The sequence below is a fragment of the Trypanosoma rangeli genome (genome assembly GCF_003719475.1).
Source record: "Trypanosoma rangeli strain AM80 chromosome Unknown Tra_15.4_contig_00065, whole genome shotgun sequence".
In the NCBI taxonomy this organism is placed as follows: Eukaryota; Euglenozoa; class Kinetoplastea; order Trypanosomatida; family Trypanosomatidae; genus Trypanosoma; species Trypanosoma rangeli.
Genome location: NW_021705810.1, coordinates 52,789 through 64,840, shown reverse-complemented (window position 1 = coordinate 64,840; position 12,052 = coordinate 52,789). Strand labels below are relative to the sequence as shown.

The following is a 12,052-nucleotide window of genomic DNA, read 5'->3' as shown; positions in this document are numbered from 1 at the left end:
CTGGGCTTTGGTAGTGCCGCCGGTGGTGTCCGTGCCGGTGAAGAAGCCGTTGCTGAGAGGATGGATGCTGGCGGCCGTCTGGTCTTTGATGGTGCTGCAGTGGGTGTCCGTGCCGGTGAGGAAGCCGTTGCTGAGAGGATGGATGCTGGCGGCCGTCTGCGCTTTGATGGTGCTGCAGTGGGTGTCCGTGCCGGTGAGGAAGCCGTCACTGAGAGGATGGATGCTGGCGGTCGTATGTGCTTTGGTGGTAGTTGTCTTAGTGAGAAATATATGGGTATGCTTGCCGAATGGGAGGGTGATGAGCGTGATATTGTGGTGGAGGATGAGTTGGCTGAGTGGAATAAGTTGTTTAAGCGTGTAGCTGTTAAGAAGTGTAAGGTGGTTGCATCGTTTACTTCTGGTGTTGGTTCAGGCTTTTTAATGCCGCGCGGTGGTAGTGCGCTTGAGCGGTGGCTTGTACGTAATCGTTAATTGGGTTTGTTTTGTTATTTGTGTTTTTTACACTGTTGATTGTTTTGTGGGCGGATTGTGTTGTGTGTTGTGTATATTTTTGTGTTTTTTGTGCTTTTGCCTTGCACGAGAGTCGATGTATGTGTTATTTGGGTTGTCAGCACTGTTTACTACAAGGTGGTCTGTGGTGGGGAGGGGGTAGTACCACTGTGTGGTTGTTGCATTGATCTGCATAGAGGTCCTGTTTGCGTCGGTTCGTTTTGTGCGTAGTTCCCTTTTACTTTGTGAGTATAAATTACGCCGTAGCGGCTATTATTATTATTATTATTGTTGCAATTTGGGGCGTGTGTATCCCGTACTCTTTTTGCCTTAGTCCTTGTTTCTTGTGTGTGTATGTGTGCGGGGGATGGTGGTCTTGTGTGTGCTTTGTTGTTATTGCTTCTCCCTTTTGTACTCCTCGCCAACGCCAACGCCCACACACAGACACATTTTTTTTTTGGCTTGAGGAAAAGCTGCTGCGTGGCGTCTGCGCATCATGAGCATTCTGGACGCTCTCACGTCCTTGGAAAGGCGCTTCTTGTATGAAGCGTTAGAGCGCGCCGACGCTAAGCTGAGTCTTGAAGACGTGAAAGAGGAGCGACTGTGTGGGCAAGAGAAGAATCAGAGTGAGGAGTCGTCGCAGCACCTGACGATGCCACTTGTGGAAGGGAAAAACACGAAGATTGTGCCCTCTGACGCGGTGGAACGCTGTTCGCAGCATATACGGCATGAGAACGCACTGTGGGACGAGGTGGAACGCTCACTCGAATTCCCCTTTGTGTATCGGTCGGACAGAAACAAGGACCTTTGCCTAACGATGCTGCGACGCATCCCACAGTTTGAGTCTTTCCTTGAGGAGGATTTGGTAGTAATTGCCACACAGATGGAGATTGTGCGGGTGCGGGCTAACGTTCCACTGGCTGGAAGTATGCCTTTCCCCCCATGTTGTGCTTGCCTCTCCAAGCAGGCGATGGCGTCCGCTTCCTCTTTTCCGTTCAATGAAGTGGAATGTCTTGCTCCGTTATCGGTGTCGATTTTTGGCGACACGGAGAAAGTCATGTGCGAGCATGTGCCCAGCACCAGCCGCGGTGTAAATCGACATGTATTTGTGTTGCTGCGCGGTAAAATCGCATTACGGATGCCGTCCATAAAAACCTCCGTGGACCCCTTTGTTGAGCCATACGAAGTGTTTGGCCTGCCAATGACCGTGGCTGCACTACCAGAGGGGTCTTGGTACGTTGCAGCGGGTGAATGCATGCTTCTGTGTCTGGCGCGGGACACGGAGCTCGCAGTGGATCGCCTTATTGCCAACCTTGAAAAACAGCTACTTAAGGAGCAAGTTCTTTTTTTGCAGCGTCAACTTCGCGTGAAGGTATTTACTCACTGGACAGCAGAGAAGTACGAGGCGGTGGCGCGGATGCTTGTCCCACTACGCGCCTCCTGGAGGCAAATGGTGGTGACCCAAGGGATGGAGGCGGACGCATTGTACTTCATAAAGGAGGGTCAGTGTGTTGTTGTACGTGATATCCCCGTGCTCCACCAACAGCAGCAGAAGCGGGAGGGAGGGCCAAAACAGTTGCCGGCCTCCACATATGCAGAGGATTACTCATGGCCCCAGCGAATCCCGATATGGGCCTTCCAAAGGTAAAATGAATATGTCAGCTGCTCCCATGGATCCACCGCTGCCACCACCACCACATACAAGACTGGTGGAACTTGGAACGCTGCGTGAAGGAGAGTTCTTTGGTGAGCTGGGCCTGCTTAATCATGACGTGGACTGGAAACCCGACGTTGAGAGAGTCCGGTCAGAGACGTATTGGCAAAGCGCACTCCGCAGCGCCTTACATGCTCCGGTCAACTACGAGGCTCTAGATGACAATATGTCGTGGTGTTCTACTAAGTGTAACACGGATAACTACAGCCTGCAGAGCCGTGTTTCGTCTTCAAAACGGCGTGAAGGTGCATTCCCACCGGCGTCACTCCAGCGGCAAGCCAGTGTCTACACAAAGACTCCTTGTGTTTTATACATGTTGACTCATGAAAGCTGCCGCTACCTGTTTGGAGAACAGGAATACGCGCAGCTAAAGGAGTTTGCTAAAGGATACCCCTCGGGCGAAAACATTGAAGAACAATACGAGCGGCAGCGAAAATGGTCCAAGTACCGCAAAGCGTTGGTGAAGGATGTAGTAATGGATTCGGCGAGTTTTATACGGCAAACATCAAAGTTGCCGCCCCTCCGGTTTCAGTGAAATGTATATTTGCGTCTGCTATTGCTGTTGTTGTTGTTTTGCCCCCTTTTTTGCCTTCTTGGTGCTGGTCTGGGTGAATTCTGGAAACCCAATCCGTTTGCGGCGTTTCTGTCATCCCCCGCTTACCCTCTTTGGTTTCTTTTAGGGCGCCTGTGTCTTTCTCATCCCTCGTAGTAGGTGCGGCGAGAAAAAATGCTGGATGAGGTCCAACTGCGGGAGTTCTACGAGTTCGTGTACCCCGTCGAGCTCGTGACTCAGTGGTTGTCGTACAAATTCGCTGCTGTGGAGAAGATGGACGATGTAATTGACGCTGGTTTCGCTCTCTCGCCCCTGTTGTCGGAGGATGTCGCCAATAAGGAGCAACGCAACATCGCCGCTGAGGGTTATCTTGCGCGGCGAGAGTTTTGCTTTACGCTTCTCGGTGATATCTTTACACGCTTCCGAAGCTACAGCAGCGCGGCGGAGCTGCGACGTGATCTCATTCGCTGCTACCCGGAGAAGATTGATGTAGGGGCAGTGTACACAATTCGCCCTAATCAAAAACAAAGCGCGTCAAGCATTCTTCCTCTTGAGCGTGAGCTTGTGTTTGATATTGATATGAGCGACTACGATAGTGTAAGGTCCTGCTGCAGTGGAAAGTCCATTTGCAACTACTGTTGGACGTGGATGGCATGTGCGGCCCACGTACTGCGGAGAATTCTTCAGGAGGACTTTGGGTTTCGTTATATTTTGCCCGTGTTTTCTGGTCGACGCGGTATTCATCTATGGGTGTGTGACAAGCGAGCATGTAAGATGCACGACGACGAACGTTCTGCGCTCGTGGGGTACTTGACAGTAGTGGTTCCTAAAGCCTCTCGTCAGGCTGTTGTGGCAGACTTTGTTAATGGCAAACCCATTCACCCCACCATTCGTTGTGTGCAGAGAGACGTCATCGACCCGGCGTTTACTCGGCTGTTTTTGGAGTCTTCCAAGTCGAACCCAAATAGCATCCTACACCCGCGAGGGGCCAGTGTCGTCCACTCCGCCATCGTTGCAGCGCTTAAAATGGGCTCACGCCGCGACGTAGAGCAACGGTTTCTGCAACACGTTCCCTTTGAGGATGGAAACATACTTGACTGGGGTTACGTGATACGAGCTTTGGGGGATGCTGCGGAGAATATCACGGCCGCGGCGCAGCTTCTGGTGATGTACCCAAGGCTGGATGAACATGTCACTACACGGCGAGACCATCTTTTGAAGTTGCCGTTTTGCGTGCATCCCGGCACCGCATCGCTCTGTTGTCCTCTTGAGTGGGACACTCTCGTTTCCTTCGACCCTCTCATCGACGCCCCAAAGCTGCAGGAGATGTTGCTGAACCGTCATATGGATTTAAAATGGCTGCAACCGTTAAAGAGCATGCTGCAGGAGATGGGTCTAGACCCTGAGGAGGAGCGTTAGGTCCAGGGTGGCAATGAGAGGTGTTTAGTGTGCACCGCTTCTTTGTCTTCGTCGCCGCTGTCGCCATCACCACCATTTACATCTCGAAGTCGAGAAGGTTATAGATGTTCTCCATAGAAATCATAAGGTGCAACAGAAGAGACAAAAAAAAAAAGGAGCGGGGGGGGGGTGGTTTCCACACAAAAGATAGCTGCAAAGTGTGGATTGCACCGCTTGCCACGCTCTCTCTCTCTCTCTCCATATATATATATATATAGAGAGAGAGAGAGAGTAAGCGAAAGGGAGAAGCGAATAAAAAGTTGTGGTGTGAGGAGTATATGGGATGCAGGGATCCCTACTCCTGCATTGCCTTCTGTGCATATACATCAGCAACGCCAGCACCGTCATTTTTTTTTTTCTGTCACGTTTTCCCTTCAACTTTCTCACTATTCTTCCACCCTTGCCTTCTCCCAATCTCTTTTGCTAACACATGTGGATGCGTCCACAGAGAGGAGCATCCGAACAGCTTCTGGGGTTTTAAATACATTGGCGAGTGAGGTAGCTGGATGTTTGCATTTATTCCGCCGGCAAAGGTCGCCAGGACACAGCGCTCACCGCTGATCAGCCTCAAGGCGGAGGGAGATTCAAATGAGCTGACAGCACCTGTAGTTGCGGCAGCAAATCCCTTTCTGTCGATGGGAGCTGAGCGTGTGCGCCCCAATTCTATTGCTGAGGCGGAAATTTCGGTCGGTGAAGTTCTGATTCGCCCATCGATTTTTCTTTCAGGCATTGGAGCCCATAGTTGCTGGATTGTGGATGAGAATACGCGCCTTCTCCGTGTGTGGAACATGAACAAGCCCTTTTGGATGCGAACGGCTCCTCGCATGGCACCGATTCCTACCTTTACTGAAAGTGAGGGGCTACCGCTCTTTGTCACTGAGCTCGGCCCTGACGACGAGTCATTGGCGTTCTGCACCGATTACGGTGCTGTCTCTAGCCTTGACCACTCCGTCGAGTTTCAGTTCCACAGCGACGAGAGCAACCTCACCGTCTCCGCGTTTGCGTGCCATCGGGAAGGACAGTCAGTGTTGACCGCCGTGGGCACTGTCTCTGGGCTTGTGCTTATCGCCATGAAGTCCGAAGGCGAACGTGCCGTCGTTGGGTTTGATCGCATTGAATTTTCAGATACGGTGGGCCCAGCCCCGCTCTCCTCATCGCTGAGGAGTTGGTGGCGCTCGTGGCTTCCACGGAATTCATCATTGAAGAAAAACAGCTGTAACAAAAGCCAAAGCAGCTGCAGCAGTGATGGCGGTGATGGCAGCGTCGATACCGTTGGTCGTGAGTTCACGCTGCTGCGTTTCCATTCGACACAGACAACTCAGCTGTGGGCCATCAATGCTGCATCTGAAGTTTTCTTGTTGGACTTTGGCTCACTCCAGCGTCGCGGGCGCAATGGGGATGCCGAGGTTCGTGTCAAGTGGGCCACAAATCTCTCCGCATTGCTTCAGCGTAAGGGACGCGTAGTGGCCTTTGATGACACAACTTCCGAGCTGTGCTGTCTGGTGTATTTGCTGCCAGGGGACGGGCGTGGGGCGGATTTGGAGGTTGTCACCATGGACATCTCTAGTGGAAAGTTAAGGCAAACACTGGGCATGCAATCCATTGGATCACTGGTCAAAAGTGTGGCAGAATCCCCATTGCATCACACAAAAATTTGCATTGATGACACACAACATATGGTTACAGTGCTTTCAGGGCAATATTGTGTTCGGCTTAATAACCGAGTGGGTGTTCGTCATCCGTGCTCTAGTGAGGATGTACACGTGCTGCGTGGACTTGAGCGCCCCCTTGGAAGTTCATTACTGCCGGATGGACGGATTGTCACGTTAGACATTAATGGGCCTTTGGAATATGTCCTGTGTGCCGACGAAACAATGATAGAAGCCGTTGCCCAGGGTTCTCAGCAGGAACAGTTTCCTGACGCGTGGCGCAAGTCTCATTTTACGGGGAAACGCGAGGCTTTATTAGATATGGTGCGTCATGTGGATGACATTTTACATACGCTGCGCATTGACGCCAAGATGTCGCTGGATTCCGCGGTACTGGAGGTTAGCGAGGGCATATCTTTGCATCAGGCACCACACGAGGGTAATTGGGCACGTGCCGACCTTGACGTGGAGGATGATGGCATGATCATGTATGTGACACAGAATCTCGTTAGGCGCCAGCAAGAGCACCGTCGTTTTCTTCTGACGGTGCTTCTTCACAATGAAATTGGTCCTTGTCTCCAGGAAGAGACGATTGCACGACTTCTCTCTGCGCAGGAAGCGTTGCTTGCAATGGTGGCGATTCGACGTCTACAAAACGACAGTTCTTATCCTTCATCAACCCTTACCACCAACAACTGCAGCGGTGACGTGGAGTTTGATCTGGTAACACCACTTTATCGCAACGCCACCACTGGAATGCGGCAAGCGGACGTGGATTATTCTGTGGAAGAGTACTTTCGTCTGGCTCGCAGCTCTGTTGAAAGGGAGCAATGTCAGCAGTTGCTGCGTGGAGCGGTTATTCAAGTTGCCAATCGTCTTCGCAGCGAAGCTGGTGCCACACCGACTTGGAATGCACGGGCCACCGCAGCGGAAATCGCCTTTGGGGCGCCAAGTCGGCTCACTACGCTTTTGCAGGTGTTGGGGGAGCAACACTGCGAGACCCAACGCAGCGTACTCGTGGATCAGCGCACGAAGTTTGAAAACGCCATGGCATTGGCGAGTATCTTTGTGCTTGTTACACGTGCCGTTAACGAGTCACGCGAGGATATGGCCTCTCTGTACAAGGTACCTCATAATGTCCGTCTGATGCTCTGGACGAGCTCGGAGATGGAGCACTATGGCATTCAGCTTCAGATGGCGAGCGCATGCACCAGCCTGTCTGACACCTTAGCTGAAGTCACCGCTGCAGGCAGTAACGCGGCCCCAGCACTGCATCCTGCACCTGGAAATACATCTCCTTCCTTGTGGAGTGTCCCTGTACCAGACCAGCTACGTTTGTTGGAGCTTATTGCATTAATCATTCACTTTTCGTTTCAGAACCATTCGCAGGGGAGCTCTTCCTTTTACGCCGACGCGCTACGGCGGACGTTGTTTCGCGAACCTTTTTTGCGTGAGCCATTGGGATATCCATTCGGTCCTCCACGCCCCTCGGCGGATGCGACGATTGGGACCGCAGTACTGCGTCTCTGTGAAGAGCTGGCATTAGAGTTCACTGTGGGCGACATACTTGTGGCTATTTCCCTTGCCAAACCCATTGAGGACCCTCAACAAGAGCAGGAATCTTATAGGCTGCTTGGTGCCTTCTGTCAGCGCAATCCGTACATGTTTGACATCGCCCTTCGCACTCTGCTGTTACAGCGTAGGGAGTGGGAGTTGCAGTTATTGCCAGAGCTTCTGCCGGAGTACCCTGCTGGGAATCTCGCACGTGACGCCTTTCTTATGCGGGATGCGCCACAGCTGGCATGGTTGGTGAAGCCCACCGCCTTTGAAGCACTTGTAGCGGAAGGGGCGCAGTCGCCGTTGTACCTTGCATACGGTGAAACCCTCATCACCCACCGTTCTCGCTCTCTGTCAATGGCCAAGCTGGCTTGGGTAGCGGCGGGTGCCCCGACGTCGAGCGCGTATCACGCAATGCGACTGGACGAAGAAATTGTGGCGGCGCAGAAGATGTGTTTGTTGCCGGAAACGAAAAACATGGATTTTGGCCCCGCTGAACTTGTCCAGCACTTACTGAAGCAGCCGGCACCAGATGCATGGGTGTCTGCTGCAAAGGTTGCCTGTCTGTTGAAGGATGAGCTGCGGGAAGACCTCCTGACGCAGATTGTGCGTCGCGCGAGGCTGGAGGATGGGGACGTCCTGAGCCACATCATCCGGGACGGCGCAAGCGAACTGGACGTGGCCCGCGCGCTGGAGGCAACCTCCATTGGGCGCATTCTGATCACTGCAGCTGCGGCGCAGTGTACATGTGTTTTAGCTCGTGTCTGGGCGAATGTGCTCGAAGACAGGGAGCAGCGGTTGCTTTCTGCGTGGTTGCAAATGCGGGCGGCAGGCCTGGTGACGTGAGGCGGGGGAAAGCAAAAGGTATAGATGGCACACGTGGGAGCTGTGTGAGTCTCTCCCTTTCGCTTGCCCTCCACATGCATGTAGTGAGGGGGTGGGGGTATACATCTCCCTTTCGCAGTGTGTGGGGAAGCACTGCTTGCGGTGCTAAGTAAAGGAGGGGATAAAAAAAAAAAAACTGAGGAAAAGAGGAGGAGGAGTAAGCTGCGGTAGTTAACAGCATGGCGTTAGAGATGAGGGTTTGTTTTTAAAGACCACACAACAGCAACAAAGAATGGAAGAAGAAAAGCAAAACAAAACAAAAAAAAAGGCAAAATGAGGAGCGACGAGTTGAGGGTACAAGGAACTAAATGAGGGCAAAGAAAGCATGAAAAGAGTGAGTCCAGATGGAAACCTCCGCAAGTCAGAAACAAAGCAAACAACAACACTAAGAGGGCCATCAATGCACCTGCCTTTTATGTTTTGTTTCTGTGGTGCCGTTGGACATCTGCCACTAGTGCCCACTCCGCTCCGCCCTTTTTTTTTATTTTCGTTGTTCTTCTCAAGGTTTATCTGAGCCCAGCGCCGACCCATTGGAGATGTCTGTTCCTTTTTGTTTCCTTTCTCTCCATTTCTCTGTCCTTTTATGCCTTTTTTCCCTGCCACTCTGAAGGCTACCATGGGGCGCGAAAGGGCCCACAGGAGAGACAGAGAGGCGAGGAAGGGTGGAGTCGAAAATACCTCGGCAAAACCATTGGTGACGGAGTCGCCATCACAGCTCTCCCATGCACTTCCGTCGTTTATTGAATTCAAAAAGCAGCAGGCGTCACTTCTTTTCATTGCGTGGGATAACGAAGACACTGGCCGTATCGAGGCCCGGCAGCTTCGACCTATCATCTATGCCCTTTTTCCTAACGATGCAACGGAGTTTGTGGTTAGCCCATGCGAGATACGAGAGGCGTTTGCCGAGGCAGTTGGGCAGCCATGGTCGCTGCAGCGAAGTGTGACACTTGGTGAGGTTTTTGCCATTTTAGATGCCTTGTGGTCATCACAGAAACGACGCACACGGATGGTTACGGCGTGTCTTCGAAGTGTGTTTAACACTGTCTCTGATGCGCAGCCTACGATATCACGTGAGGCACTATTAGAATTTGCTAAACGTGTCGCCTGCACAGATGTCAGTGCGGAAGTTGTGCGGCCAATTCTTTGTGCTGCGGCTGCGGCGGACACCAATCTCAGCGATACGATGGACTTTGAGGGTTTCTGCGGTTTAATCCTTCCAGGATTAGTGCAAGGATAGATCGAGTTACGAATGTGTTTGCAGAGCGTAGATCATCGAAGGATACCGTAACTACAATTTGGTCTGCGTATGCCACTGCCTAGTTGTGGCAGTTAAGCTGTACAATGTGGACCCTTCTTTCTTTTGAAGAGGGTCAGTGCGTATTTGCTAATGCACCCTTTAAAAGAGAGCGGAACTGGGTGTGTGTAGTTTTCTTATCTGTGCTTCTTCTTCCCTCCTCCATACACTCACATACACACATACACACGCACACGCACGCAACTGCAAAACCTGCGTTTCACATATTTCTGTATATACACATTCGTTACGCTGATACCCACCATACCTCTATTACACGCCGTTATATTTCTATGAATTGAGTGTTATGAGATGATCGTGTGGCTTTTCTGTCGTATCTTTACCGAAGAGATTTGTGTCACGGGATCATAAGAGATTTGCCTCTTTTCCATATATATATATCTTGCTTCGGCAGAGCTGCCCACCAATGTGTGAAGGAAGAGTGTCTAGTAATGCATGGGAAACTGACCGTACGGCAACATCGGCAAGAAAAAAATCGAGTGACCGAGCATCTAAAGTGACTATGATACCAGTGCCACCATCGGCAGCCGATGACACCGCGAGTAGTCCATGGACTATCACGGCCTACCGCTCACCTCGTGGCAACGCGCGAGAAGCATCATTGAGGATGTCATCCGTTGCATTTACCACTCCAGGTAGCGACACCGCTAGTGCGCGGGCGTCAACGATTCTTCCTGCCTTTTCCGTGGAGGATGCGGAAGTTCAATGGGGTATTAGGGATAAAACACGTCGACTGCTTGCGCTTTTGCGAAAGAAGCATAGGGAACTTGTAAGGGCCGAAGAGGAGGCCTTCAATACTTTGCTGCGTCAGGCGGACTCCAGCGTGGCGAGTATAAATGCATTTGTAGCGTTTCGACAAAATATAGAAATCTCCGCGCAGCGGGAACGTGAACGGGTTCTGCCGTGGATTAAGTGCTGCTTTGCCGTCAGGGTTGAGCGGATCATTTGTGAAGAGTGGGAAGAACGTCAGTCTATCATTTCCTACGAGTGGCGACTGCGGGAGGCTAAGCGTCGTGTGGAGTGGCTGACTGGCACCAAGATGCGTTTAAGACGGGCGATGGAGTTGCTTCTACACGCTGAGGAATGCCGTCGAAGGTTTATTGAACACGCTGAACTGCGGGAGGCGTGGGAAATGCCGGAGTTGCGTCCGTTTGTTCGTGTTTTCAAGAACTTGGGCGTACTGGGGCCATGCCCCTTTGTATCGGTGGAGGACTGCCCCTTTTACTGCCGTGGGGAGGGCTACCGCAGTCCGCACTTTGAGTTTACCGTGAAGGGTAAACCCTGGACGGTAACGTTACCGTCTCCGTCCTAATGGTTTCCTCTTCTGTATATGTGTGTATATATATATATATATATAGTTGCTGTTGCCGCATTGTGCGTGGCATACGAAAGTATTTTTTTTGTTTTTGTTTTTTTGTCTCTTTACCTGAATCACCTGGCTGTATTTCCTGCGTTTTCTTTTTGTGTTTTGCCTAGTTTGTTTACTTGTTATTTTTTTGTCGTTTTTAAAAAGAAAATATTTTTTTTTTCTATTTGAGTGTTTCTTTGGCTTTTTGCTTTTTTTTCCGTTATTATTATTATTATCATTTTTTTTCTTTTTTGCGGTTTCTACTCCTACGTACACACTTCGTGTCAAATTCTTTACTTATTAGAGACATAAGCGGGGCGAAGGCGCCGCGATGGAGGCGTCTGCCATCAATTCACCGGTGGAGGACGACGCCACGCTTGCCAAGGATGCCCAGCAGTTTCTCACTGTGATTGCGGACATGCAGTATGAGGCGGAGCGGCGGCGTCTCATTCTGGATGAGCTGCGGCAGAAGGAAACAGCTGCCAAGGCCGAGCTAGAGAAGTGCCTCGTGGCACGTGAGGCTCTAGTAGCCCGTATGGCTCACACAAAGGCTGAGGGGCTGGAGCTGCAGGTTGAGTATAACGGCCTCTGCTCTCGACAGCGGGCAGCGGAGGCGGAGGCGTTGGAGCTGCGCCACCAAAAGGCTCACTGGATGCAGTTGTTGCAGCTGTATCAGACACCATCCACGCAACCATCTTCCCCTATTCGCACGGAGAGTGATGACAGTGATGGGACGCACGGGTCTGACACGCCACAACTTTCCCGTGCCTTTAATGCGTGGATCCAACTGCCACACAGCTTTCTCTTCCTTCGGGTCTTGAAGACCACGCTAACAGAATTTATGACAGAGCTGCAGATGAACACTAGGAGCACTTCCGATGAAGTAATCAGCACGATTTACAATGATGCGTCTACGGACCATACGACAGCTGCTTCGGATTTGGCCACTATTTTTCCTCACCTGCCATCCTTGGGTCCTCTGGAAAAAGCAGTCCTTTCGCTGGTTTCCTTTTTTGCCTGAGGTGCTGTGACGGGGACCGGCAGAAAGATTAAGTTGCCTAATATATATATATATATTGTGTGT

The 12,052-nt window shown here is 51.4% G+C and overlaps 8 protein-coding genes across 8 annotated transcripts in view, besides 10 other annotated features; all 8 read left to right on the top strand.

The window, feature by feature from the left end:
- TraAM80_02757 (uncharacterized protein) overlaps positions 1 to 471 on the top strand; it is a gene marked incomplete at both ends in the record, with an annotated part of 537 nt that extends 66 nt beyond the window's left edge. The window contains one exon of the mRNA XM_029379748.1: positions 1 to 471. This exon is cut by the window's left edge and continues 66 nt beyond it. Coding sequence (XP_029240410.1) covers positions 1 to 471 — 471 coding nt within the window.
- A 7-nt stretch (positions 472 to 478) lies between these two features.
- Positions 479 to 570: a sequence feature (A-rich).
- Positions 571 to 760: 190 nt separating this feature from the next.
- Positions 761 to 782: a microsatellite.
- A 203-nt stretch (positions 783 to 985) lies between these two features.
- TraAM80_02756 (uncharacterized protein) lies at positions 986 to 2,137 on the top strand (the record flags this gene model as incomplete). The annotated part of the gene is made up of 1 exon (XM_029379747.1): positions 986 to 2,137. One exon carries the CDS (start codon positions 986 to 988, stop codon positions 2,135 to 2,137), a length of 1,152 nt encoding a protein of 383 aa, XP_029240409.1.
- Position 2,138: 1 nt separating this feature from the next.
- On the top strand, positions 2,139 to 2,738 carry TraAM80_02755 (uncharacterized protein; the record flags this gene model as incomplete). The annotated part of the gene is made up of 1 exon (XM_029379746.1): positions 2,139 to 2,738. The coding sequence occupies one exon, from the start codon at positions 2,139 to 2,141 to the stop codon at positions 2,736 to 2,738; it is 600 nt and encodes a 199-aa protein (XP_029240408.1).
- Positions 2,739 to 2,930: 192 nt separating this feature from the next.
- Positions 2,931 to 4,175, top strand: TraAM80_02754 (DNA primase small subunit; the record flags this gene model as incomplete). The annotated part of the gene is made up of 1 exon (XM_029379745.1): positions 2,931 to 4,175. One exon carries the CDS (start codon positions 2,931 to 2,933, stop codon positions 4,173 to 4,175), a length of 1,245 nt encoding a protein of 414 aa, XP_029240407.1.
- A 221-nt stretch (positions 4,176 to 4,396) lies between these two features.
- Positions 4,397 to 4,413: a microsatellite.
- Position 4,414: 1 nt separating this feature from the next.
- Positions 4,415 to 4,431: a microsatellite.
- Positions 4,431 to 4,461: a microsatellite.
- Positions 4,462 to 4,720: 259 nt separating this feature from the next.
- TraAM80_02753 (uncharacterized protein) lies at positions 4,721 to 8,266 on the top strand (the record flags this gene model as incomplete). The annotated part of the gene is made up of 1 exon (XM_029379744.1): positions 4,721 to 8,266. The coding sequence occupies one exon, from the start codon at positions 4,721 to 4,723 to the stop codon at positions 8,264 to 8,266; it is 3,546 nt and encodes a 1,181-aa protein (XP_029240406.1).
- Positions 8,267 to 8,519: 253 nt separating this feature from the next.
- Positions 8,520 to 8,573: a microsatellite.
- A 315-nt stretch (positions 8,574 to 8,888) lies between these two features.
- TraAM80_02752 (uncharacterized protein) lies at positions 8,889 to 9,542 on the top strand (the record flags this gene model as incomplete). Its single annotated transcript, XM_029379743.1, has 1 exon — positions 8,889 to 9,542. The coding sequence occupies one exon, from the start codon at positions 8,889 to 8,891 to the stop codon at positions 9,540 to 9,542; it is 654 nt and encodes a 217-aa protein (XP_029240405.1).
- A 220-nt stretch (positions 9,543 to 9,762) lies between these two features.
- Positions 9,763 to 9,802: a microsatellite.
- A 320-nt stretch (positions 9,803 to 10,122) lies between these two features.
- On the top strand, positions 10,123 to 10,932 carry TraAM80_02751 (uncharacterized protein; the record flags this gene model as incomplete). The annotated part of the gene is made up of 1 exon (XM_029379742.1): positions 10,123 to 10,932. One exon carries the CDS (start codon positions 10,123 to 10,125, stop codon positions 10,930 to 10,932), a length of 810 nt encoding a protein of 269 aa, XP_029240404.1.
- A 15-nt stretch (positions 10,933 to 10,947) lies between these two features.
- Positions 10,948 to 10,977: a microsatellite.
- A 37-nt stretch (positions 10,978 to 11,014) lies between these two features.
- Positions 11,015 to 11,044: a sequence feature (A-rich).
- Positions 11,045 to 11,139: 95 nt separating this feature from the next.
- Positions 11,140 to 11,221: a sequence feature (A-rich).
- A 78-nt stretch (positions 11,222 to 11,299) lies between these two features.
- Positions 11,300 to 11,989, top strand: TraAM80_02750 (uncharacterized protein; the record flags this gene model as incomplete). Its single annotated transcript, XM_029379741.1, has 1 exon — positions 11,300 to 11,989. The coding sequence occupies one exon, from the start codon at positions 11,300 to 11,302 to the stop codon at positions 11,987 to 11,989; it is 690 nt and encodes a 229-aa protein (XP_029240403.1).
- Positions 11,990 to 12,052: the final 63 nt, after the last annotated feature.